The sequence below is a fragment of the Leptopilina heterotoma genome, unplaced genomic scaffold (assembly GCF_015476425.1).
Source record: "Leptopilina heterotoma isolate Lh14 unplaced genomic scaffold, ASM1547642v1 Lhet_52, whole genome shotgun sequence".
In the NCBI taxonomy this organism is placed as follows: Eukaryota; Metazoa; Arthropoda; class Insecta; order Hymenoptera; family Figitidae; genus Leptopilina; species Leptopilina heterotoma.
In genome coordinates, this window is record NW_025111114.1 from 4,255,533 (window position 1) to 4,283,102 (window position 27,570).

General features: G+C 19.8%; 3 protein-coding genes across 3 annotated transcripts in view; all 3 read right to left on the reverse strand.

Moving 5' to 3' along the window:
- Positions 1 to 12,076, reverse strand: part of LOC122508126 (b(0,+)-type amino acid transporter 1) — a 28,318-nt gene extending 16,242 nt beyond the window's left edge. The window contains exon 1 of the mRNA XM_043621259.1: positions 11,182 to 12,076. Coding sequence (XP_043477194.1) covers positions 11,182 to 11,206 — 25 coding nt within the window. The 5' untranslated portion in view covers positions 11,207 to 12,076. The remainder of the gene's footprint in view (positions 1 to 11,181) is intronic.
- Positions 12,077 to 18,681: 6,605 nt separating this feature from the next.
- LOC122507979 (zip homologous protein 1-like) lies at positions 18,682 to 21,809 on the reverse strand. Its single transcript, XM_043621015.1, has 4 exons — positions 21,454 to 21,809; positions 21,077 to 21,258; positions 19,226 to 19,428; positions 18,682 to 19,100 (listed from the first exon to the last, which is right to left on the reverse strand). The coding sequence occupies exons 1-4, from the start codon at positions 21,587 to 21,589 to the stop codon at positions 18,878 to 18,880; spliced, it is 744 nt and encodes a 247-aa protein (XP_043476950.1). The 5' UTR covers positions 21,590 to 21,809; the 3' UTR covers positions 18,682 to 18,877.
- Positions 21,810 to 22,878: 1,069 nt separating this feature from the next.
- Positions 22,879 to 27,406, reverse strand: LOC122507851 (cytochrome b5-like). Its single transcript, XM_043620792.1, has 4 exons — positions 27,067 to 27,406; positions 26,156 to 26,284; positions 24,227 to 24,300; positions 22,879 to 23,239 (listed from the first exon to the last, which is right to left on the reverse strand). The coding sequence occupies exons 1-4, from the start codon at positions 27,205 to 27,207 to the stop codon at positions 23,155 to 23,157; spliced, it is 429 nt and encodes a 142-aa protein (XP_043476727.1). The 5' UTR covers positions 27,208 to 27,406; the 3' UTR covers positions 22,879 to 23,154.
- Between the last annotated feature and the right edge of the window lie 164 nt (positions 27,407 to 27,570).

The window sequence follows — 27,570 nt, forward strand, 5'->3', positions numbered from 1 at the left end:
ATAATTGAAATCCTGCGATGAATTTTATTGTTTATGAAAATAATTTAATAGTTGCAAAGAATTTTATTAAAATTTTCAAAAATAATTGAATTTCTGAGAAGAATTTTATTATTTATGAAAATAATTGAATTCTTGCTTAGAATTTTATCAAAAATTTTTTAAAAAAATTTTTTTTCCATAAAAAATGTTATTGATTTTTATTTATATTAAAAAAGATGAAGAAATTGATTTTACATCCATTTTTGATAATAATGGAAAAATAAATGAATAATAAATGAAAATTAAATAAATAAATTTTTCAATAAAATTAAAGAGAGATTTTATTTTAATTTTAGTAATAAATTTAAAGAGAGAGAGAGAGAAAGAAAGAGGTTGATACAAATTTTTTCGAGAATTTTACGCGCTCGTGGCCAAGAATATTTTTCTCCTGGTATATGATAATTTATTATGCAAGACGTTATTCTCCGCGGAAACTGCACGACGAGAAGAGCTTTTTTTTCTCTCATTTTCTTGTACTCGAGACCCACTTGTTTGAAATTTGTACACAATGACAATTAGTCTAAAAGCTCTGCATCACTTTAAAATTATCACCTTATCGTCTCACTCTCGTCAAATTCCTCAAAAATTCTTTCTATTTACCTAAAAATAACAGAAAAATAATTAAAAAATTATAAATTAATTATAAAAATCAAATTTTAGTAATAATTTCCAATCGATGATAATCAAATATTAGAAAATTAATTTTTTCGAATTTTCAGTTACAAAAAAAAAAATTGAAAATCAGAATTTTGTAAAGTGATTAATTAAATTAAAAATTATTAATTAATATGATAGCTGATGGTAGTTTACGCGAAATATGAGAGTAAATCATTTGATATTTAACAACTAAAATCGTAAAAAAATAATTTTTCTCGGGTTTTGTTATTTAAATAAATCTATTATTTAATTCAAGGCCAACTGTTTTAATGCGAACGTATTTATTTTTATTGCTTTCAAGATTGAAAGACTTTGCATTGTTATATTTTTTATTCTCCCTTTAATGCTCTTCCTTTTTGAAAATTTAATTTACAAGCAGAAAATATTTTGCAGAATTTTAGAATTTTTTTTTCTCCTTTTTCCATTTAGTAGGGAAAAAATATTGTTTCCATCCATTTTCAATTTTTCGTTAGCTTGTAAAAAGACTTTCTTTCATTTTTAAAATTAGAAAACGTAAAGTTTAGATTAAAAATAAATTTTTTTTAATAAAAATTAAATTATAAATTTAATTTGTAAATTAAAAACTGAATTTCAAAATTAAAAATCGAATTGTAAATTAAATTCTAAAATAAAAACTGAATTCCAAAATTAGAAATTGAATTCTAAATTAAAAACTGAATTCCAAAATTAGAAATTGAATTCTAAATTAAAAACTGAATTCCAAAATTAGAAATTGAATTCTAAATTAAAAACTGAATTATAAAATTAGAAGTTGAATTAGAAATTGAATTCTAAATTAAAAACTGAAATATAAAATTAGAAGTTGAATTATAAATTGAATTCTAAATTAAAAACTTAATTCCAAAATTAAAAATTGAATTATAAATTAAAAACTGAATTCCAAAATTAAAAATCGAATTATAAATTTAATTCTAAATTAAAACCTGAATTCCGAAATTAAAAATTAAATTCTAAATTAAAAACCAAATTATAAATTAGATTTAATTGATGATTTCATTAGATTCTCGAAAACAGTTGCTTGACAAAATTTTTCCCTCTTAATGATTACATAAATTTATTCTCTCTCGAATTTGTAGACAAATTTATTAGTTTCTGTGCGCGCATTACTTTGTGTCTCGGGAGAAAGTGAAAAAAGCATTTTGCCAAAAATTGAATATATATAAAAGTTTATAAATATTGGCAAAGTGTTTGAAAATGGTTCGGGTTCGACAGAAAGACACGATAATGAAAATGCTGACAAAAATAGAAATTAACGTGGGACCGTGAATATTATATGTAACTGGCAAAGAAACGAAAGCCAACGAGCCTTAGAGCAATATAAATATTAATTGGCGTCTATTGCCTCAGTGTCAGCTGAATGAACACGTCAAATCGTTGAATAATTATTTTTAACATCAAATCAATTTAAAGTTTAAAGAAAACTTTTTCTTTTTTAAAAAGTTTCTTTCCAATCTTTTCTTTTCAATTAATTTTTAAGGAAATAAATTTTATTTTCAGCATTTTTGCTATAAGATAAAAAAAATCTTTTCCAATATTTAAATAAATAAACCTTTTTTAATATTTTTTTCAAAAAAAATTTTTTTTCAATATTTTTCTCAAAAAAAAAACATTTTTCAACATTTTTCTCAAAAAAAATTTTTTTAATATTTTTTTCAGGAAAACCTTTTTTAATATTTTTTTAAAAAAAACCTTTTTCAATATTTTTCTCGAAAAATTCTTTTTCAATCTTTTTCAAATTTATTTTATAAAACAAAAATCTAGGCTACAAAATTAGAAATAAATTTTTTGAAAAGAAAAATTATAATTCAATCAATTCACTTTTTCAAAAGCCTTTTTTTCCAAAAAATAATTTTTTTATCTGTTTAAATGAATTACAAAAAGAAATTGAGATAATTCTCTTGAATTTAGAAATAAATTTTTCAACGAATTAATTTTATTCAAAAGCAGATAATAAAAATTATTTTTCTCTCTATTCGAAAGAAATTTGTTTAATAAATCGATTTTCATACCTATAAATAAATAATTGAGAAGAAAATTGAAAAACTTAAGAAAATAAGAATAAAAACTTTTTGATGAAAAATTAATTTTCAATTATTTGAGAGAGAAAAGAAAAGAAAATTTTAAAACGAGTTAAAATAGTTGAAGAAATGAAGACGAATTTAGATCGAGACAAATATTCTGCTCTTTTCTTAATTGGTCAGTGTTCGATTGTGTTTGATTTCAATTGACAAGCGACGAGGAAAGCAAAAAAAAAAAAAAAAAATTTCGTGAGGGTAACTGACCGGAATATTGTCATTTAAATTTCTCTTTTTTATTTCAATTAAAATTTCTCTGTCATCTCAGAATTTTTCATTCGTTTTTTAATTTTTGTCCAATTTGTCAACTTTACAAATTTCTTTCAATAATTTATTTAATATTTTATTTTATTTAATAATTTCATTATTAATAACAGAAAAAAATACTAATAAAAAAATACCTACTAAAAAAAATACTAAATAAATAAATTTTTAATAAAAATAAAATATTTTTGTTTAATTAAAAAATTTATCAATATTTTGTTCTTAATAAAAAATAATAAATTAAATAAATAAAAATAGTGAGTAAATAATAAAAAAATAAATATTAATTATTAATAATTAATAAATTAAAAATTTTTTTTGTCTCTACATATTTTGATGAAAATAAATTATAATTTATTTTTTAATAAATTTCTCACTTGGGGAATAATAATAAATAAAAATATTGGGAAATAATTTGAATTTCAAAGGGATTTTTAATGAAAATTGTGGTAAATCCAGAATTAGTAAAATACCCAAAGGATTTACTCATTTGTCAATTCAAATTTCATAAAATACCACACCGAGAGCTTCAATGAAATATTAAATTCAATGCGGGAATATTTTTGTTATTACGATACATAAGACAAATAGTAAATATTTTATCATTATAATGAAAATTATGACTCCGTTTTATTATTCATTTATAACTTCTCAGTTGTACATTGCAAGTAGAGAACAGTGAATATAGTCAGACACGAGGAAAATAATTCCATTACAAGTTTACTCCAGTTAACATTTTTTTTTCTTTTTCTTTTCTTTTCTTTTCTTTTTTTTTCTTTTTTTAAATAGTAATTTAATTAAATTGAAAAATTTAAAATTCAATTTAATAATTTTACTTCAAATAGTTTCAATCATTTTTTTCGATAAATTTTTTAAATTTGAAAATTTACAGAATTATTTTTTAAAAATAGAAAATTCTTCACGTGATTTATCGCAGAATAAAAAAAAAATTTGAATTTAATTTAAAATTCTGCGAAGTAATCTGAGCGAAAATGTCAAGTTTACTTTTTAAGTTATAGCAGAGCCGAGGAGATAATTCTTAAACAAGTACGTGGCAAAATAATTAAATCAGTTATAGTTAATTCACATTTTACTGCGTAAAAAAATTATTTAAAAAAAAAATTTATTTTCTTATTTCCGAATTTATTTTATTTTTTCAATAATTTTCGAATTTTATTTTTCTTTTACAATAATTTTGGAATTTATTTTATTTTTACAATAATTCTCGAATTTATTTTTCTTTTACAATAATTTTAATATGAACCTTTAAATTTAGGAATTTTTTCTTTAAAATTTTACTTTTTTGTGGATGCAGAAATTTTTTCTTTCTTTCTCCAAATATTCTGTGTGGTGAAAAAAAAGTCGCACATTTTTAGAATGCAAAAAACTTTTCTTTTAAGAAACTTTTGTTAAAATTACTCTTTGAGAAACTTAATTAAGAAAGTGTACACAAGGAAACGAGAAAGAAAGTTAGAGAAAGAAATTGTAATTTTTAATTTGAAAAAAAATTATCCACTTGAAAATTTAATTATACGATTTAATTGGATGTTTGGAGGACGAAAGTTCAACAAAAAAAAGTTATCAATTTTAATACAAAATTATAAATCTAAAATTTTTTTCTAATAATTAAAAAAATAATTCCAATCTTTTCCATATTTATTTTAAAAACAAAAATCTATTATAGAATAATAAATAAATTTCAATAAATAAATTTAAAAAAATATAATTTAAATCACTTTTTTCCAAAAAAAATAAACCTCAAGTATTTTTATAGTAAAAATTATTTTTTCTCTCTATTCGCAAATAAATAAATTGTACCTAATAATTGTCAAATTATAATTATAAAATATAGTTCTTTACGAAAAATTTTATTTATTTACTAATGGACTGTATTTTTTTCTATCAAATTTAGAAAACGAAATAATTTTTAAAAATTTAAATAAAAACGAAAAAGAAATGGAAAACAAAATGATACGAATAATTGGGATTTACAATTGCAAAACGTTAATATTGAAAACAGAAATTATTAAATCATATGATCATATTAGAGTTCATTGCGTACATAACGACCCAATTGGTTTTAATGGTTTTAATTTTCTCGCTCGTGCGGAACGAAATATTCCGAGGTGTCAAATAAAAAAAAACCGTCTGCATTCCTCAAGGTCATTAAAATCATTTCTTTTTTTTTAATCCATAAAATTGTTAATTGTTCACACGAGATATTGAATGAAAATTGTTTTCAATATTTTTATTTCGAGACACGATATGTGTACAAAGATTAATTTGCCTTTTTCTATATTCACAACAGAATTTTTAATTTTCAAATTTTAATAAATAAAATAGATTTAAAAAAAAAAATTCTGTAATAATTGAAAAATTATTTGTTAAGTTATTTATTAAAGTTTCAAAAAATTTTAATTTTCGAATTTTAATAAATAAAATAGATTAAAAAAAAAAAAATTCTGTAATAAATGAAAAATTATTATTTTTAAAAGTCTAATTATTTATTTAAAATTCAAAAATTTTGTTTGAAAAACTATTTTAAAATACTAAATCAATTCAAAAGTAATTTAAAAATTATTGGCTTTTTTGTTGTCGTTCTATTTCTATTATTATCTTTTTCTATATAAAATTCTTTTTTCAAATTTATCGTTTTTCTCAAATTTTCTTAAAAAAATATTTTCTATTATTTTCTTTTTAAGTTTTCTAAAAATTATTTGAAAAATATTGAGTTTGGATGTCCATTGGAACAAAAATAATAAAACTAGAATTTACAGAAAAAAACTAAACGCTTTCATTAAAAGAAATTATTTTGTGAATTCATCTCTTTAAAATTTGGCTAAAATTATTTTCACTTATTCGATTTTATTTCTTCTTTTCTTTTTACCTTTTTGTTTAATTTAATTTATTTACTTTCTTTATTTTACTTATTTACTTTTATTTTATTTTTTTTTATTTTATTTATTGATTTTTATTTTATTCTATTTATTTACTTTTATTTTATTTTATTTATTTACTTTTATTTATTTTTTATTTATTTATTTTTCATTTTATTTATTTATTTGTATTCTATTTATTTATTTTATTTATTTATTTATTTTTACCTTTTTCTTTCTTTTAAAAAATAAAAAAAGTTGCTTTTCACTGAACTGGAAAATTTAAGACTCTCTTCATTTTTATTTTGTAAAGACGAAAATGAACGAAGTTGAAAGTTTAGTTAAAAAAACAAATTTTTCAGAAAAATTTATGACGAACTTTTTTTTTCTTTACGTCAATAATATTTGTTGCCGACTATATGTATATGGAAATAAATCCACTTTTATTCTGTTCGAATATATAAATTTATTTGGATTATTGGAAATTTTCATTAAAACTAATGGTAAACTTTGTTTTTTTTTGTCGAGAGATAGGAAAGAAAAAAAAAATGCATCTGGTTAGTATTTTTAAAGCACAATTCAACATTAATCTTCATTTTGCTTTACATTCTCATTGTTGTCGGTTTTAAAAGCTTTTTCAAGAAAATGACGCTTGTCATACATTTTAAAATAATAATAATAATAATAATAATAATAATGCAGGAATATTCATCTAACTCGTCGTTAAAAAATTGATGTTAATTTCCTCGTAAATAATATTAATTTGAAATTTAATTTCGTAAAAAGAAAAAGAAAAAGAAAATCAAAAATCCGACACTGCAAAAAAAGAATGCAAAAATATTTAATATTTTTTTTAGTAAAAAATAAAATTTATTTATTTTTAGAAAAATTTCAAATTAAATGATAAAATAGAAAATTTGTCAAATTATCTAAATTTCTAAATTTCGAGAAATATTAAATATTAAATTATTTCTGGAAAGTGAAACTAAAATTTCAGGTCAAGTTATTTTGAAATTTTTTTAAAAATAAACATCAATATTTTTTCCTATAGGTTTTTTTCTTTTTTTTTTTTTACTTTTCTCTTGAATCAACATTCTCAAAATGAAATGAAGTAATTTTGCGAAGTTTTGATTTAATTTTCATTATTGACTTCTGGTGTAAAAATGTTAAAAAGATTTTATCACTGGATATAATTTAATTAAGAGAAAAAAAATTCCGAGTCCATTCTGATGGGGAGAGAGGAAAAAAAATGCGATGATGATAAGGAACGTAGAATTTCTTTTTTATTGTTTTTATTTTTAGTTTTACGTTCAACGAGTGATTTCATTCAGTTTTTTTTCGATCGGGAACAAATATAGAATTGACTATAGGGTATTTTCAGAGCAATGTATTTTTCTCTCTTATGAGAGACAGTAGGCGAATGACGCAATTTTCGTCTTGTAAAGTGCCACCCTTTACGTTCCATTTCATTATCGAGGAATTTTTTTTCTTTTTTTGTATTTTGACCTTTAAATTTACTAAAAATTATTCTTTGGAAAAAGAAGTCAAATTAAAAATAAAAATCGAATTGGTAAAAATAATTATTTTTTTTAATTTTTCCCCAAAAGAAAAGTGAAATTAAATCTTATTATGATGCAATTATTATATATTTTGACTCAATAAGTAAATAACTGTGTAGAATTTTTATTTAATTTGCAAAAAAATTAAATTTTTGGTTAATAATAAAAATAGATTTTTGGCTAATAATTAAAAAAATAATTACTTAATAATTAAAAAATCTTTTTATTTAAATAAGATTTTTTCTCTTTTTATTTAAATAAACAGATTTTTTGCCTAATGATTAATTAAAAAATAAAAAATAGATAGAATAAAAAATTATTTTTTGTTTAATAATTAAAAATAATTTATTAAAAAAATTTTTAGAAAAAAAATTTCAGTCTAATTAAAATTTTGTAATTAAATTATGATTTAGTGCTCTTTGCAAAATTATTGTAACAAATTCGAAACTTCATTAAAAAGAAAAATATGCTTTGAATTTTCACGTCATTGTTTAATTTACTAACCAATTCCATTTTCATGAATTCAATTTCGAAGAAAGACAATTTTTTAATTATTCTCTAATTAAATTTACGAAGATAATAATTTTATTCTCAGTAATTAATAATTATTTTCTAACTAATTATTAATATATTAACAAAAGAAAAATACTAATTTTAGTTTCAATTTATAAATTGAAAATGAATTTACAAAAAGAATAATTTTACTCCAATTTTACTTTCAGTAATTAATAATTAATAGTAAAAAATTAATTATTATTAATTACCTAATATAATTATTATTATTTTAGCAAAAGAAAATTACGAGTCTGTTATTATTAATTTCAATTTACAAAATTAAAAATAAACTATTTTATTTTTATTTGAGCATAAAAAAAAATTTTGTTTAAAAAAATTAATTGTAATAAATTAAAATGCTCTAATTGAAAAGGAATTAAAATTTTACTTCTAGTTAAATTTTTAAAGGAACAAACAATGCAAACGATTGTAATTTTTGCATTCAATTACTACCATGTTATTTGTTTCAAATTATCACAACTCTATTGTGAATTCACATACAATTTTAATATCGTGATATATAGACGAAAGACTATTTCCGCGAAGATAAAAATACGACCGTCTATATGGTCATAAAAAGTTTACATTTGCAATAACACCCTCTTTTTTCCTTTTTTTTTATTTTTAATTCACAAAAGCTTTTAAATTTTATTGACAGGCATATCTGACGTGTAAGATCGCTAATATATTTTTCTTTTATGTTAATTAACATTTTTAAATTTTTTAACTATCATTCGTACTTTGTAATTTAACTTAATACTGAATTTTTTTTCTATAATTATAATTTTCGCATTATTATTTTATTGACCATTTATTTTTCATTATTTATTATTATTTTCAATTGTTATTGATATTATTGAATTTCTTTCGAAGAATTTAAAAAAAAATGTTTAAAAATAATTTAATTTTCCCTGAAATTCAATTAAAATTGTATTAAAAATAATTTAATTTCATTGAAAGTCTTTTAAATAATTGAACTCTTGTGAAAAAATTCAATTATTTTTTTAAATAATTGAATTTTTTCGAAGAATTTTTAGAAGATTTTTAAAAATAATTGAATTTTTTCGAAGAATTTTTAGAAGATTTTTAAAAATAATTGAAATTTTCGAAGAAATCAATTAAAATTGTATTGAAAATAAGTGAAATCCTGATAAGAATTTTATTATTTATATAAAAATAATTGATGTTTTTACGAAGATTTTTACTATTTATAAAAAATTGACTTTTAACAAAGAATTTTATTACAATTATTAAAAATAATTCAATTCTTGATAAAATTCAATTACTTTCAAAATTTTTAGTAAAAATTATTTCAAAAGAACTCCACAATTTTCAAGAATATTCAAATAAATTCTTAACAACAAATTCAATTATTTGAAAAATTTTTAATAAAAATCTTGACAAGAATTAAAGTATTTTCAATAGAATTTGAATAATTTTAATAATTAAACAAAAAAAAATTATTATTATCAATACAATTTTAATCAAATTTTTCGAAAGAATACAATTATTTTTTTAAATATTAATTAAATTCGATTATTTTTAAGAATTTTAATTAAATTCAATTGTTTTTAACAATTTTGATGACATTCTTTTAAAAATAACATTATTTTCAAAATTTTTAATAAAATTCTTTCAAACAATTCAATTATTTTCAAAAATTCAGATGAAATTCTTCGAGGCAATTAAATAATTTTTATGAATTGTTAAATCCTCGACAAGAATTCAATTATTTTCATAAAAATAAGAAAATTTTTCGCAAGAATAAAAATATTAACGTAAACAATAAAATTCTTCAGAGAAATTCAATTACTTTCATAAATAATAAAATATTAATTATTTTCAAAGGTTTTTAGTAAAAATTCAATTATTTTCAACAATTCTGATAAAAAAATCCTTCGAAACAATTCAATTATTTTTATAAATTGTAAAATTTTTGGAAAGAATTTAATTATTTTTGTAAATAATAAAATTCTTCTGAGAAATTCAATTATTTTCAATTCAATTGTTTAAAAGAATTTAATTTTCTATGAATAATTTTAATATTATTTAGTAGGAAAATCGTTAATTACAATTAATAATGAACACGATTATTTTAAAAACTTAAAAGAAATTCTTCTTAAAATTCAATTATTTTAAAGAATTTTAATAAAAATCTTTCCAAGATTTAAATTATTTTCAATACAATTTTAATTACATTTTCTCGAAAGAATTCAATTATTTTATTAAAATTGTATTTAAAAGTAAGTGAAATCCTGATAAGAATTTCATTATTTATATAAAAATAATTTAATTTTTTACTAAGATTTTTATTATTTATAAATTGACTTTTTTGCAAAGAATTTTATTACAATTATTAAAAATAATTAAATTCTTGATAAATTCAATTACATTGAAAATTTTCAGTAAAAATTATTTTAAAAAAACTCCATCATTTTCAAGAATGTTGAAATAAATTCTTAGAAACAATTCAATTATTTTAGAGAATTTTAATAAAAATCTTGCCAAGAAAATTATTTTCAATAGAATTTTAATAATTAAACAAGAAAAAAATAATTTTATAAGTAAAAGTAATTTTATATATTTGAAAATAAAATTAATAGTAATTTTGTTTTTAAATCTGTAAATTTAATTTTTTAAATATTTTTTTTATATTTTATAATCATTTTTTGTTTGTTTAACTATTAACAAGTGTTATTTTATTATTTTCTATTTATTATTATTTTTATTATTATTGTTCTTTTTATTTTTAGAAAATCGTCTTGAATGTAAATATATATTTTCAAAATATACGTTTCGAAAAAATATTCCGATTTATAGATCAATATTTAAATATTTATATTGTACGATTATTTAATGCAAATATTTGACTTGGTGTAAATATTTCAAGAGTTTAATATTGTTTCAGAGAGTAAAATCAACTGAATTATAAATTTTGTTTACGTTATTAAAAGTCATTAGACTAATTATTATTAATTATCATAATTCAATAATTTTTCCGAATTTTTTAAAAATATTTTTTGAATTTGATTTTTTCAATTTTTTAAGTGAGCAAAAAAGTAAACGTGTCTTATTCACGTGGTCAAGTGAGACTAATAATATAAATAAAAATGGAGATTTAGCGGGTGAATTTACCTCGTTTGAAGGGCGCGACATGCATGACTCTAAAAGGGACCAATTAGAAGGGCGGACTGTGAAACCGCCTCTCATGACACTTCGACGGCTTTTCAAAAGCAATTAGTTTTTTTCCACTCGGTCTCTTCTTTTTTTCTTTTAAATATTCACACTTCCCTTTCGGCTTCCTGTCCTTTTTTTTCTTACGAAAAAAATGTATCACTTGTAATTTTTTTTTTCTTCTCCTTTATTTTCAATTTCTTTTTCCTGGATAATGAAAATCTTCTTTCACGAAAAATTTATTTATCGACAATAATTGTGAAAAAATGATCGTCTGTTGTTTTTGATATTGGTGAGCAGGTGAAAATTTGTTATTTTTCTTTTTTTTTTGAAAAAACAAGAGTATTCACAATGAGCACCGGCGGCAAACTGGGCGAAGTTGAAGTCAAACTCGGGAGTAGTTAAATGAGAGAGTATTTCCAACCACCAAGAACCCCGGCGTCGGCGCCACGCGTCGCTCGATATTATACTTTTCTGTCATTCGACCCATTCTGCGACTTAACATATAACTCATTTGTGAAACTTAAAACTCCCTTTGGTGATAAATTCAGTTCTATTTTTTTCTTTCTTTTCTGCAATGCTAATCAACTGTGATGGCGAAAAAGAAAAAATTCATTTTATCGATTTCAAAGAAATTGTCCGATTCTCTCAAATAAATAGTGGGGGCGTCATCTTTATTTTTAGTTTTGTAATTGTTCGTCCTACTGCTGTTGATCCAAACAATTGATGAGATCTCCAACTAGAAGGAGATTGAAGAAAGTTTAAAAGTACTTTGACTACATGATAAATATTTTGTTTCTTTATTAATTTATAATTTTATTATTTATTTATCTTTTTTATATTACTATAGCAACAATTAGCACGCTTACCTTCAATTTTTTCAATTTTTGACAAAAATTTCTTTTTCAATAACTTAAATCTTGAACAACTATCATAAAATAAATAAATTATTTAATGAATAATTTTACTTAAATATTTCAAACCTAATTCAATTTTAAAAAGAGTTGCGTTTACAATTTTCATAACTAAATCAACTTCAAACGGTTGCAATTTGAAATTTTATAAAACTTCAATGTTGAATGAATTTAAATTAATAATAAATAATAATAAATTAAAAATAAAAATTAATAATAAATTTTAATAAACTTAGATTTTTTTAAAAATTTAATAATTCAAAATCTTCTAAAATTAATTTAACTTGTCAATATATTATATTTAATTAATTATTAAAAATAATGGATTTATAGAAGAATTTTAGTTAAAAACACTAAAAAAAAAATTGAATTTTGAAAAAGTTTCAAATAATTGCAGAAATTTAATTATTTTCAAAACCTAATAAAATTCTTATCACAAAATTCAATTATATTCAAAATTTACAAAAAAAATCTCGATAAAATCCCAATTATTATCTTTATAAATAAAAAAATTCTTTAAAATTAAATTATTTTCAAAAATTTTAATAAAATTCTTGTCAAAATTACAATTATTTTCAAAAAATTTCCTCATTTCAATGATTTTTAATCCAATCTACTATTTTAATAAAATTACCCAAAAGAATTCAATGATTTAAAAATAATTTATAAAAATTGTACGCAAACATTTAATTATTTTTATAAATAATACAAATTTCACCGGAATTAAAATGTTTACAAATTTTTTATAACTTTCTTCTCAATAATTCAATTTTTTTCAGAAATAATAAAACTCATCGTAGAATTAACTTTATTAAAGTCTGTGGTTTTTCATTCTGTCCGTTCGCAGTATGAAGTTAGTTGTTAGTTATCATTTGCGAATTATTATCATGATTTTTTTGTTTGTTTATATTTTTCGTGATGTTTTGACATTTCCGATGTTATGTTATGCGGTAGTGCGGGTGTTTTTAAAAAACGTTAAATTGTGACAAGAATTATTGTGTTTGAAAAATCGTGGAAAAATATCTGGTATCAGGCGAGAGGTTACCGTTTTCAGTGGAAAAAAAACTGTAGATTGGTAAATTCTAATTATTAATTAAAATTTTCTTCTTAATTAAATCATTTATATTATTTCATTTTATTTTGTTAAATAAAAATCTCAAAATAACTTAAAAACAAATTTTATTCGTATATCTTATTATTATTATTATTATTTTTTTTTATTTATAATTATAATTGATAATATTTATTGTATTTTGATTTATTATTATTATTGAAAATTTTATGCATTTTTAAAATCTAAAAAAACTGAAATATCGAATTGTCAATAAAAGTTGTATTATTTTCAATTTTCAACGATTATTAATTTTAATTAAAAAATTCAATTTTCCTGAATCAATAAAAAATATCGTTCTAAATTTTATTACATTGGTCGTTTTCGTAAATTACTATTCAATAATATTAATTATTCAAAATAATTAATTTTTTAATATTTAATTTTTCAAAAATTTAATTAATCTTCAATTATTAACTTATACAGTGCAGGATCTAGAGTCTAAATAAATTTTTTGGGAAGAGCGATCCCTTTAGTGTGTGCTTTTTTTGATTGCTATTATGAGTGATAATAGCTCCTGGTTCTTTTATGTTTAAAAAATTGTTCGAAATAATTAATTTTTCAAAAATGAAAAAAAAAAATTCAATTGTTTCAAATTTTAATTAATTTTAAAAAAATGATTTTACACAAAAAATTTATTTATTTTTAAAAATAATTGCAATTCAAAATCTATTTGAATTTAGTATTTTAATAAATTACTTTTTTTATTATGTTAAAAATAAATTGTTTTTTTAAATATTTTATTAATTTTTTACAATATTTGAATTTTAAATAATTCAAAAGTCAATTATTAATTATTCAAAAATAAATCAAACAATTTTAATTAATTCAAAAATAAATTATTCTGTTTTTAATAAAAATTTAATTATTTTGAAATCATTGAAAAATGTAATTGTTCAAAATAATAATTAATTATTCAAATATCAAAAATACAATTAATTCAAAATTAAATTATTTCATTTTAAATAAAAAATTGAAATTAATTTATTGGCACTTACGTAAAAAATAAACGTATTTCTGTGTGTGTTTGTGTGTAGAATTAACTTATAAGTGCTTTCTTTTGCAAGAATTAAACTTATCGTTATCTTCTGTTCAAATAAAATATAAAATGTTAACGTTTTTTTTAACACAATATTATAGAAAATAGATTTTCTAAAAAGAAAAAAAAATAATGAACTTAAAAAAAATACTTTAGGCACCGCCTTTCATTTCAACTATGTAAATACTATCAAGTCTTTTAAAGACTATATAAAGTCTTCAAATCATGAAAAATACATAATAAAAAATTGAATTATTCCGAAATAAAATTCAAAAATCAACAAAACAATCAATTTACAATTAGGGCCATTTGGGGTAATTGTAAACAAGGGATAAATGTAAACAATAGATGTTTCAACTAAATTTACAAATTTAAAAATTAGTTTTAAAAACTTGAAAAAAATTGTTCATAAATTTAAATTACTTTAAAAATATCCAATTAAAATTATTAAAGAAACACAATTATTAAACAAAAAATAAAAAATAATTCTTCAGAAAAATTTAATTAGGGTTTCCAAAATTGATTTAATGATTTTTAGCGAAAATTGAATTATTTTCATAAATAATGACATTTTTTGAAGAAATTCAATGATTCTCAAATTTTTTGCAAGAATTTAAATGAAATTCAATATATTAATTTTAATTAAAGAGGCATTTCACGTCAGAAATATCACGATTTGCAAAGGGTATGCCGATTTTCGCAAAAGTTTGTGGGATTATAGTTCTATATAAGAGACTTCTTTCCCCCAAATTTTTTCAAAAAAAATTCAAAATTGTTGAAGATACGCCATTTTGAATTTTAATATTAATTTTATAAAATTTTGAATATCTCGGAATATTGTTTATGGATTTTTATGAAATTTACACATTTTTCAGGTAAAAGTATGTACTTTAAAATGCAAATAAAGTTAATAAAAAAAAAATTAATTTTTAAATAAAAAATTAAAAAAAATTTTTTAAAACAATTTTTTGTTTATTTACTCCTCTCTGAGAAAAATGTTATTAACATATTTGGATTCCTTATGAATTCACCTTTAATTTCATAAAAAAAAATTGATGGAGACTCAACTGGTTCCAGAGATATTGAATTTTTTGTAAAAAAATAGTCATAGTTACAGCAGCAATGCACGACTGCGGTAACGTACTACGCGACTTGTGCAGTATGGTGCTATGGCGCGGCGACGCTTTTTTTTACAAAAAATTCAATATCTCCGGAACCAGTTGAGTCTCCATCAATTTTTTTTTATGAAATTAAAGGTGAATTCATAAGGAATCCAAATATGTTAATAACATTTTTCTCAGAGAGGAGTAAATAAACAAAAAATTGTTTAAAAAAATTTTTTTTAATTTTTTTATTTAAAAATTAATTTTTTTTTATTAACTTTATTTGCATTTTAAAGTACATACTTTTACCTGAAAAATGTGTAAATTTCATAAAAATCCATAAACAATATTCCGAGATATTCAAAATTTTATAAAATTAATATTAAAATTCAAAATGGCGTATCTTCAACAATTTTGAATTTTTTTTGAAAAAATTTAGGGGAAAGAAGTCTCTTATATAGAACTATAATCCCACGAAGTTTTGCGAAAATCGGCATACCCTTTGCAAATCGTGATATTTCTGACGTGAAATGCCTCTAAAATTAAAAATATTGAAACATAAAATTATTAAAGAAGATAGGAAACAAAAAAGTAAATTACAACTAAATCAAAGAAGATAGAAGAAGAAGATATTAATATAGAGAGAAGATATAAAGATAGAAGATGTTAATTGAATAATTTTATATTTCTAAAAAAAATGTATTTTTCATTCTTTCCAGCATTTCCATTTTTTAAATTTATTTAAAACATTATAACGTCATAATAATAATTAAAATACCCTTAAAAATAATAATAATCATTTTAAAGAATTGCTATTTTAATAGAAAAAATATATTTATATATATATTAAAACATAAAATTATTAAAATATTAAACAAAAAAAAATATAAACTGCGAACAGATATTTTCAATTAATAAATAAAAATTTTAATTTATTTATATAAAAAAAGAAAATGCAAAAATATATTAATTAATAGAAGATGAAATAATTTCTTTAATGGCATTTGAACCATAATGACGTCACAATTTGTTCACAGCATTTGCTAAAAAATTGTGACATCATAATGGTTCAAATTCGCTGAAAAAATAAAGTTTTAATTATTTAAAATAAAACGTTGAAAAAAAAATGCACGCGCGCTCGCGCGCGTCAGTTTTTGCTAGTTTCAATTATTTTTAATACAATTTTAATCTGTTCGCAGTTTGAAGTTAGTTGTTGTTTGATTTTTTGTTTCTTAATTTTTTTTTTTATAATTTTTCTTTTCAAATATTTTCAATTTTAAAATAAATGTATTGAAAATCATTGAATTATTGCAGAGAATTTTATCAAAAAATTTGATAATAATGGAATTCCTTCAAAGAATTTTATTATTTAGAAAAATAACTGAATTCTCGCGAAGAATTTTATTAAAATTGTATTGAAAATAATTGAATTCTTGGGAAGAATTTTACTATTTATAAAAATTATTGAATTGTTCCGAAGAATTTATTTCAATTTTAGAAAATAAATAAATTTTATGTTAATAATTGAAAATTTAATTTCTTTCGAGGAATTCTGTTAAAATTATTTTGAAAAGAATTGAATTTCTGCAAAGGATTTTACTATTTATAAAAATAATTGAAATGTTTCGAAGAATTTATTAAAATTTTAAGAAATAATTAAATTTTTATGAAGAATTTTGTAGAAATATTTAAAAATAATGAAATTTTTTCGAGAAATTCAGTTAAAGTTGTTTCGAAAATAACTGCATTTCTTTAAAGAATTTTATTAAAATGCAGTATATTCAAAATAATTGAATTCCTCACAAGAATTTTAATTTTAATTTTTTTTTTTTTAATAATTTAATTTTTTCAATTTTTTTGACGTATATATTTAAAAATTGCATTGAAAGTAATTTAATTTTCATGTAGAATTTTTTAAAAATATTTTGAGAATAATTGAATAATTTTTAGAGAATTTTAAATTCTTGTTGAAATTGAATTTTATGGAAATTTTTGAAAATAATTAAATTCTTTCGTGTAATTTTATTTAAATTGGATTAAAAATTATATAATTCCTTCAAGGAATTTTAGTATTTATAAAAATAGTTGAATTTATTGTTTTGAAGAATTTATTAAAATTTAAGGAAATAATTGAAATAATTTAATTTTTTCGAAATGTAGTGTTAAATTTTTTTTTTAAATAGAATTCTTCCGAGGAATTCAATTAAAATTGTTTTGAAAATAATTGAATTTTTGTAAAGATTTTACTATTTAAAAAAATAATTGAATTCTTGCTAAGGATTTATTAAAATTTTAGAAAATATGAACAGTAATAATTAATTTTGTACTTAATAGGTGAATTTTTTAAAATTTGATTATGAAATTAGTTAAAAAATTTATATTTGAAAATAAAAAATTTTGTAATTTGCATAACAATAATAAATTGAATATCCCGTTCCGCGCGTAACTTTTGCTAGTTTGTTAATAAAATTCTTTATAAGAATTAAATTTTAAGAAACATTCAATTATTCTATAAATAATTTACTTTTGTATTTAAATAATTGAATTCTCGTAGAATTTTCTAATAAAAATTGATTTGAAAATGAATTTTAGTTTAAATTTAAGATAATAATAGAATATGAAAATAATTTTGAAGAAGTTACAGTAATAATATTCTTATAATATAAAATAATGATTTTAACACTTGATTCTCGTTAATTATTATAAAACATAAAGAAATCGAAGACTCGGAGTAATCAATTTCTTTATGTTTTTAACAATTAACAATTTTCTAGTATTTATCATAAATAAAAAGGAGAATAATTTGTATAATAATTTAGATCAGTCAAACGATATTTGTTATAGAATTATTATTTTTAATTGAAACAACATTTTTACATCTCAATTAACAAAAAAAGAAAATCAAATTCTCGATCAATTTACTTATTAATAATATTAATTAATACATTGAATAAACGTAAAGATTGCCAGCAAGAAAATGAATTAACGAGTTACAATTCAACAATTAATTTTAAACAAATAAAAAGGAACTGAACAAAAAATTATTTAATGAAAACAAAATTAGGAATCTATTTTAATTTGAAATAAAATTCGATCCGCGACTTCCGAACTAAAACAAAATAATTTTCGCAACAAAAACAAAATTCGGATTTATGATTTCAAATAAAATTCTAGAAAAGAAAAAAAAATCATCGACTTAAAAGAAACTAAAACAAAATAATCTTTAACAAAAACAAAAGTAAGAATTTTCGAATTCTAAAAAAGAAAAGAAAAATTCTAGAATTTAACGGCAACTTAAAAAGGAACTAAAACAAAAATAATCTTTAACAAATACAAGAATTTTCAAACAAAATTACTAAACAAAAGAAAAAAAAATTCTAGAATCTAACGTCAACTTAAAAAGAACTAAAACAAAATAATTTTCAACAAAAACAAAAAGCAAGAATTTTCGAATAAAATTCTAAAGTGAAGAAAAAAATCTAAAAGCGACTTATCTGTCGAGACATGATGAAGCAATTGTGAACGGAGTTCTCAAAGAGTTACAGGAATTTTTTGACGAACCACCAACAGATCGAGGAACTCTTGTCGTTAATGGAGAGCGAAATTCGGAATTTAAATTCAATTGTTCGAGTTTTATCGGTGTCAACAAGGAACTATGAAATGACCTCCTCTTTGGAAGCGGCTGATTGTCACTGCCACTATGACTCGAAGAACTGAAAAAATAAAAGATATTTTTTTTCATTTTATCACTGAAATTAATATTACAATTAGCATAAAATTCTTTTTTTTATCAATTTCATTGCATTTGTAATTTACTTATATTTAGATAATTTCTCACCGATTTGAATGTGAATGTGCGCTTTCCATGAAAGATTGTGGATTTTGAGTATATCTCATATTTCTCGGAGACTCTTCAAGATCAGAAATTTTCTTTCGCAGCAATTTTAATTCACTTTCCATTTCTTGCATTCGATTTTTCGAAGTTTTGAAGGCATTGTTTATACGTTGATACTCCCCTTTTATGTAACTGTACTTTTTTTCCTATAAGAGAATATTTTTTTAGAAAACAAATTCGTTTTAAAAAATTATATTCAAAAAATTTGCAGATGAAAAAAAAATTCCAAAGGCGGAAAATAATAAATCAAATATTAAAAATAATAAATAAATTAGTAAAATAAATAAAGAATTTATCAAAAAGTTTGAAAACAATTAAATTCAATTTAAGAAGTTTATCAACATTTTTTTCAAATATTTGAATTGTTTCGAGAAAATGTAATTAAAATTGTATTGAAAATAATCTAATCTTGGCAAGATTTTTATTCAAATTCTTAAAAATAATTGAATTTGTTTTTAAGAATTTATCTCAATATTCTTGAAAATAGTGGAGTTTTTTAAAAATAATTTTGACTGAAAATTTTGAAAGTAATTGATCTTTATCAAGAATTAAATTATTTTTAATAATTGTAATAAAATTCTTTGCAAAAAAGTCAATTTATAAATAACAAAAATCTTCGTAAAAAATTAAATTATTTTTATATTTAAATAATAAAATTCTTTCTTATTTTCAATACAATTTTAATTGATTTCTTCGAAAATTTCAATTATTTTTAAAAATCTTGTTAAAATGCTCCGAGTAAATTCAATTATTATAAAAAATAATTAAATTTTTCACAAGAGTTCAATTATTTAAAAAAATTTGAATGAAGTTCAATTCAAGAATTATTTTAAATACAATTTTAATTGAATTCCAGGGAAAATTAAATTCTTTTAAACAATTTTATTAGTTTTTGTAAATAATTACATTTTTTTTTTAATTTCGTAAAAATAATATAATTTTTTTTTAAATAATTGCAATGGAAAATTTTGAAAAAAATTGAAATTTACGAAGAATTTGATTAAAAACTTTTGAGAACAATTGAATTGTTTAGAAAAATTTTATTACAATTTTTAAAAGTAATTGAACCTGTTAGAGAAATTTTATTAAAATTATATTGAATATAATTTAATTCTTTCCTAGAAATTTTATTAAAATTGTATTGAAAATAATTGAATTTCTCAGAGGAATTTTATTATTTACATAAATAATTGAATTCTTGTAAAAATTTTTACAAATTTTTAAAAATAATTGAATTGTTTCGAAGAATATTTTACCAGAATTGTTAAAAATGATTGAACTTTTACTAAAAACCCTTGAAAATAATTGAATTCCTCTGAAGAATTTTATTGTTTTTGTTAATATTTTAATTCTTTGCGAAAAATTTTCTTATTTATGAAAATAATTGAATTCTTGCGGAGGATTATACAATTCATAAAAATAATTGATTTGCTTCGAAGAATTTTATTTGAATTTTTTAAAATAATTGAATTTTTTGAAGAGATTTTATTAAGTATTTTGAAAATGATGCTTTCTTTAAAAGAATGTCATCAAAATTGTCTAAAATAATTGAATTTATATTAAAATTCTTGAAAATAATTTTCAAGTCTTCGTTATTCATCAGAAGTATTTAATTAAAATTGTCTTTAAATTTAAATAATGAAACCAAAACTTTCAATCGAAAATAAATCTAACACAAACATAACCTATAAATCGCCTGCGCTTTTTAGCGCGTCACAAATATTAAAAAAATAAGAGACAATAGGAGACGAAGAAAGTAAAATTTTCGATAAAAATAAATAGTAATAAACTTACAACAGTTGAAAAGCGTTTTTTGTTTATGTCCATTTGCTGATTTTGGAAATTAATCGCTTGTAAAAATTTTTCACTGATATTTTCAATCGGTTCAAAGCAGTGTTTCACTTCAGGACTCAGGGGTTCCACTAATGGCATTATGCGAAGATTTTTCGTCTGACATTGTGGACATTTTTTCTTAGCTTAAAAATAAACAATAAGTAAAAAAACAATTATGTTAATGATAACAATAAATAACGAGTAAACAATAATTACAATAATTAACATCAATTCTCGTTGACACTCAATTTTCGAAACTTAAGATAAAAACAACGTAATAAACAAATTCACTATTTTTATTTTAACAAAAAACATGAAATAAATGATTAATTTCTCACCTATTTTAACACATTTAGTACAAAAAATGTGACTGCAAAATGAGAGGAAGAATGGAACTTTCGATTCTAACATCAAAATGTAACAATTATTACAGCGAAGCCATTCTTTTGGTCCCAATTCTTCTGATGTTGACATGATTGTTCAATTGTATTTCAGTTTTCCGATTGTAAAAAATATATTTAAACAAAAATCGAACAAAAGAAGAGTGCAAAATCGGAGAGAACTTTGAACAAGACCAGCAATACTTTTTCACGTTTCAACTTGTTTGAATGTTTCCTTGAAAAACAAATATGGCGTCCTTGCACGTTGCGCCCCCACGCGGAAGAATTCCTCTCTGTGCCGGAAGTCGCCATTACTCCCGCGTAAATTTAAAATAAATTCAAACTTTCTTTTTGAAAAAATTGAATTTTCACAAGAATAAGTAGAATTTAAATACATAGAATAAAATTTAAATTCATAACTAAATAAATAATAATAATAATTAAAAAAATAATTATAATTAATAATAATAATAAATTGAATAATAATAATAAGAAAATAATTAAAATTAATAATAAAAATATAATAATAAATTGAATAATAATAATTTAATAATTAGAAAATAATTAATTACATTTTTGAAAAATTCAATTATTTTCTAAATTTTTATCCTAATAAATACAATTGTATTTAAAAGTAATTTTTAAAAGTATACAAATAAAATTATTTATTAAAAATTAATTTAAATTGTTTACAGGAATTAATAAAATAAATTAATAATTTTTTAAAGTAAAAATTTAAATGTTATTACAGTTTTACAACAGTTAAAATTTTATAATACAAAAATAAATAATATATCGAATAATTGAATGTTTCTCAAAATTTAATTCTTATGAAGAATTTCTCACTTTTTTTAAAATAATAATTCAATTTCTGAGAAGAATTTTATTTAATTTTTTTTAAATAATTGAATTCTCGTAAAAAATTTTATTATTTGGGAAAATAATTGAATAATAATGAAGAATTAAAGACGGAATTTAAGAATTTATCAATTTTTTTAAAAATAATTGAATTTCTGAGAATAATAAATTTTATTATTTATGAAAATAATTGAATTTTTGAGAAGAATTTTTTCCAATTTTTAGAATTTCCTTTTTTTATTTCAACTATTAGCGAATTTAAAGTGATGAAAATTTCCCCAAAAAATAAAGAAAAAAGTATTTATTTTAAAATAAATAATAATAATAATTAGAAAATAATTAAAATTATTAATAATCAAAATAGTAATAAATTAAATATTAAAAGTTCTAAATTAGAATAAAACTATTCGAAATTGAAGTAAATTGATTTATTTCTGGATGCATTGCAACTGCAATATTATAATTACATATTATATAATAATAATATTTATTTGTGTAACATATACTGATAGTCTGTTTTTCTTCCTTTTTCTTTTAAATATATTTTGTTTTTTATTTTTTTTTTTTTGTGTAAATGCTAGGCCTCTGGATAAAAACGATCCCCTCGTCCTCAAATGTTTATTATCTTGCACACCATTTTCTTTTTTTTGTTTCTTTTTGTATTAGTCGCTTATTTAAAAAAAACATTATATATAAAGTAATAACAATCATCGTAAGGTAAATGTTTTCTAAAAAAAATGAGAGAGGGAGAGAGAGGAAAATAAGAAGAATTAAAATCCATCTCGCGGAATGTCTCCTCTTTTATTGTGAACTGATGAAGTAGCGGTAGACAACTGTTGCTAAGACTCCGAGAAATATTGGAATCAGCCAGGATCTCCAAGAACCACTATAATTGCCAATCATCACATCATCTTGCAGCAGCTATTATTTATACATCACACCAAAATAATTTGAATATAACTGAAAAACGCACTCTACAAAAATCCTTCAATTTTTTCCAAAGGATTTCATTATTATTATTATTATTATTATTATTATTATTATTATTATTATTATTATTATTATTATTATTGGAAGAGATATTTTCACTATTTTCTCAAAAGGCAAAAATAAAAAAATAATTAATATTAAAACTTTAAATAAATAAGTAAATAAATAATTAATTAAATAAACAAATAAGTAAATAAATAATTAATTGAATAAATAAATAAACAAATAAATAAAATTAATTAAATAAATAATTAATTAAATAAATAAATAAGTAAAGAAAATAAAAGTTACCTACAAAAGTTATTTGAAAAAACTAATAATTGAGAAATAATAAAAATAATGAATTTCAATAAAATCGAAAATAAAAAATAATTTATATTTTTAACCAGTATATTCATTAAAAAAAAAAATTATGCCTGGATTATACAAATTAATGAAATCCTCAATTAAAAAATTTTTATTATGGAATAATAAATGTAATAATAAGTAAAAGACTTGAGAAATGTGAAAAGAAAATTGAAAAAAGACCATAAGTCCTTAAAGAAAATGATAATGAAACTAAATATAATGCAAGAATCATGCAAATTTTGAAACCAATTTCAATTAATTAATTATGATTCTTATTATTATTAAAAAATGGTTTATTAAGATAATAAGAGAAATACATATATTAAACACGTAATAAAAATTTAATTTTATTAAATCAATTATAGAATAATTAGAATTAGTTTTTGAATTTTTTTTAAGTAGAAATTAGGATTATGTAGACGTTTTCAGTTAATTCAAGAAAAGTGGTGCAAAAATACAGTTAAATGATAAAAAAATGTGCAATTTTATTAAATACGATAATATTAATATTTTCGTATTATTGCCATCAACGTACCTGGAATCCTCTTCACCTGTATTTTCACTCGACCAATCTTTGCCACCCTTGTTAGCCTCGTCAATTTTCTCTTCCTAAAATTTTTCAAAATTTTAGAATATTAAAAAAATGGGAAAAAGAGAATAAAAATGTACGTAATAAAATAACTAATTAAATTAAATTAAATTACAGGTTTCGCACTCAATAATTACTTTTAAAAAAGTAGTAAAAAGTAGGTAGCTATCGAAAATTTAAAATTGATTCACAAAAATTTGATTTAAAAGTTTCCTGACTTTCTCCTGACTTTCATAAAAAAAATTTTTTTTACCTTTTTTCGTATACTGCTAATAATTTCAATTTTAAGTTTTTCTATAAAATAATTAAATTCAATTATTTTCCAAATTTTTAGGTAGAATTCTTCAGAAATACGATTGTATTTAAAAATAATTTTTAAAAGTAATAAAATAAAATTGTTTAAAATAAAAAATTTATTTCAATTACATTTAACAAAATTACCAATTAATTGAATATTTAATTCAGACTTTTTAAATTATTTACGGGAATTCAAATATATCTCGAGAAAAATTTTAATTACAATTTTCCATAAGATGAATTTTTTTCATAAACTCTAAATTAAATTATTTAAAAATTGAATAATTTTTGTTAAATAAAAATTTGAATACTTATTTATTTTTCCATAAGAGTTAAATTTTTTAATAATTCCAATTAAAAAACATTTTGAAATTTAACTATTTAAAAAAAAATCTAATTCTTCCAAAATTAAATTGTTCTTCATTTTTTAACTTTTAAATCAAATTGTTCAAACTTTATTAATTTTTTAGGAAAATAATTGAATTATTTCGAATAATTTTATTAAATTTTTTTAAAATTTTTTTTGAATTTTATTATTTATGACAATAATAATTGAATTTTTGTGAAGAATTTTGTTAAATAGCTTAAAAATAATTTAATTTTTTGTAAAAATTAAATGATTTATGAAAATAATTGAATTTATGTGGAAAATTATATTTTTCATGAAAATAATTGAATTTATGTGGAAAATTTTATTTTTCATGAAAATAATTGAATTCTTGATGACAATTTCAGTATATTTGTGAAAATAATTGAATTTCTATGGAGAATTTTATTATGTATGCCAATAATTAAATTCTTCCAAAGAATGTTATTATTTTCGAAAATAATTGAATTTTTGTGAAAAATTTTGTTAAATTACTTAAAAATAATTTAACTTTTTCTAAGAATTAAATGATTTATAAAAATAATTGAATTTATGTGGAAAATTTTATTTTTCATGAAAATAATTGAATTCTTGCTAAGAACTTCAGTATTTTTTTTTAAAATAATTGAATTTTTGTGGAGAATTTTTTTATGTATGGAAATAATTAAATTCTTTCAAAGAATGTTATTATTTACGAAAATAATTGAATTTTTTTGAAGAATTTTGTTAAATTACTTAAAAATAATTGATTTTTTTTCTAAGAATTGAATGATTTATAAAAATAATTGAATTTATGTCGAAAATTTTATTTTTCATGAAAATAATTGAATTCTTGCTGAGAATTTTTGTATATTTTTGAAAATAATTGAATTTTTGGCATGAAGTTTGTTAAATTACTTAAAAATTATAGAAAACTTTGTCTAAGAATTAAACCATTTTTTGAAAATAATTAAATTTCAGGAAAGAATTTCATTATTTGTGGAAATAATTGAATTCTTGTGAAAAATGTTTTATTAAAATTTTTAAAAATCATTGAATTTCTGCGTGGAGAATTTTATTATTTATGAAAATATTTGAATTTCTGTGAAGAACTTTGAAAAAAAAAATTCCAAAATAATTGAATTCTTGCGCTGAGAATTTCAGAGTTAATAAATAAAATAATTAAATTAAAAATAAAATAAATTAAATAAACTATAATTTATTATAATTACGTCTATAATTTCTCCAATTTTATACGGTTCCATCATTTGTCTAGCATCACTCGAATGTCCAACATCTTCGAAACTTTCAGTTGCATCGCGTCCTGCTAATTCTAAAAGAACTTCTTCTCCGCCAGGATGCTAGAAAATTAATTATTATTTTTGCAAAATTTACTAAATTACATACTTTAAACAATAAAAAAATTAATTAATTATTGTTTCAGTTATTACTTATAGAATATAAAACTGGTTTTTAATTTAAAAAAATAAGTAAATTTTGTAAAAAAAAGCATTTAGTTTTTCCTTTTGTATTGTGAATTACGTAGAAAAAAATATAGACAACTATTTTCCTTCAGTGAAAATAAAGATATTGTTATCTTTATTACTATGCTAATAAAGTGATAATTTTTTTTTATTTTCCTCATTATGTTATTAATTAATGACCTCTTAATGAGTGTGCAATTTACAAGAAAAGTGGCACAAAATGTGCACATTGAACTTATTTAGATAAAATCTCAGTGAATTTCACGTATAAAGTCAACATAATATTTAAGTTTACTCGCTTTTGATTACTGCAAATTTTAACCGTACAAAGGTCATTTGAAGAATTACAAACCTAAGCATCTTATCAAATGTTAACAATAAACTTGTATTCCATTTATAATGAAAATTCCAAAAAAAAAATTATTAAAAATTTCCCTAAATTAAATGTTCTAAAATAAATTTAACAGTAAATAAGATACACATTAAAATATAAGAAATAGAAAATAGAATTTCAATTTAAAAAATTAATAGGTACACACAAAATAAAATAGAAAGAAAATTAAGAAAATTCTATTGGAAAAACTACTTTGTTAATGGGACAAAATTAAGTGGGAAATTTATAATAAAAATTAAATAAATAGAATTGAATGTCAATTTACCTCATTAAGAAATGCGGTCACGTTGTACACGTTATTGTGAATAATTAACCAAGTTTCCTTGCTATCATTGTATTTAGCAACCTCCTCTCGGGAAAATAATTTTGTTGCCGTGCTACTAGAAGACGTTTCCGTTGGAGTCATTTTAAAATTATAGATAATAGAAAAATAATTATGCACTTAAATATTCTACTTTCTTTAAAAGATAAAAACAAATTTCTAAAAATTAATTCACAATAAATAAAATAATTAAATTTGTTCTAATAATTTAGAAGAACTGGTTTCACTTTCACTGCCTTTAGAAATGCTTGCAACTATTTTTTTGAGGTTATGGGCAGTAACCTGAAGTTAATCACTTTACGCACATACGTGTCGATAAATCGCAAAGTGATCGTAGACAGCTGATTGGTCATTGTTACCGGGTAATTTAAAATTTATGCCAAAAAAAAATTAAATTGGGTAATAATTTAGAATTTATAATTATTTAGAAAATTATTTTTTTTACTT

Excerpts from the sequence above, each read along its gene's own strand:
- LOC122507979 (XM_043621015.1), bottom strand. The coding sequence starts at position 21,589 with ATGTCAACATCAGAAGAATTGGGACCAAAAGAATGGCTTCGCTGTAAT. Across the intron at positions 21,259-21,453 it reads TACTAAATGTGTTAAAATAG|CTAAGAAAAAATGTCCACAA; the intron begins GTGAGAAATTAA and ends TTTATTTTTAAG. Across the intron at positions 19,429-21,076 it reads AAAAACGCTTTTCAACTGTT|GAAAAAAAGTACAGTTACAT; the intron begins GTAAGTTTATTA and ends ATTCTCTTATAG.
- LOC122507851 (XM_043620792.1), bottom strand. The coding sequence starts at position 27,207 with ATGACTCCAACGGAAACGTCTTCTAGTAGCACGGCAACAAAATTATTT. Across the intron at positions 26,285-27,066 it reads TGACCGCATTTCTTAATGAG|CATCCTGGCGGAGAAGAAGT; the intron begins GTAAATTGACAT and ends TTAATTTTCTAG. Across the intron at positions 23,240-24,226 it reads ACAGGTGAAGAGGATTCCAG|TGGTTCTTGGAGATCCTGGC; the intron begins GTACGTTGATGG and ends TGGCAATTATAG.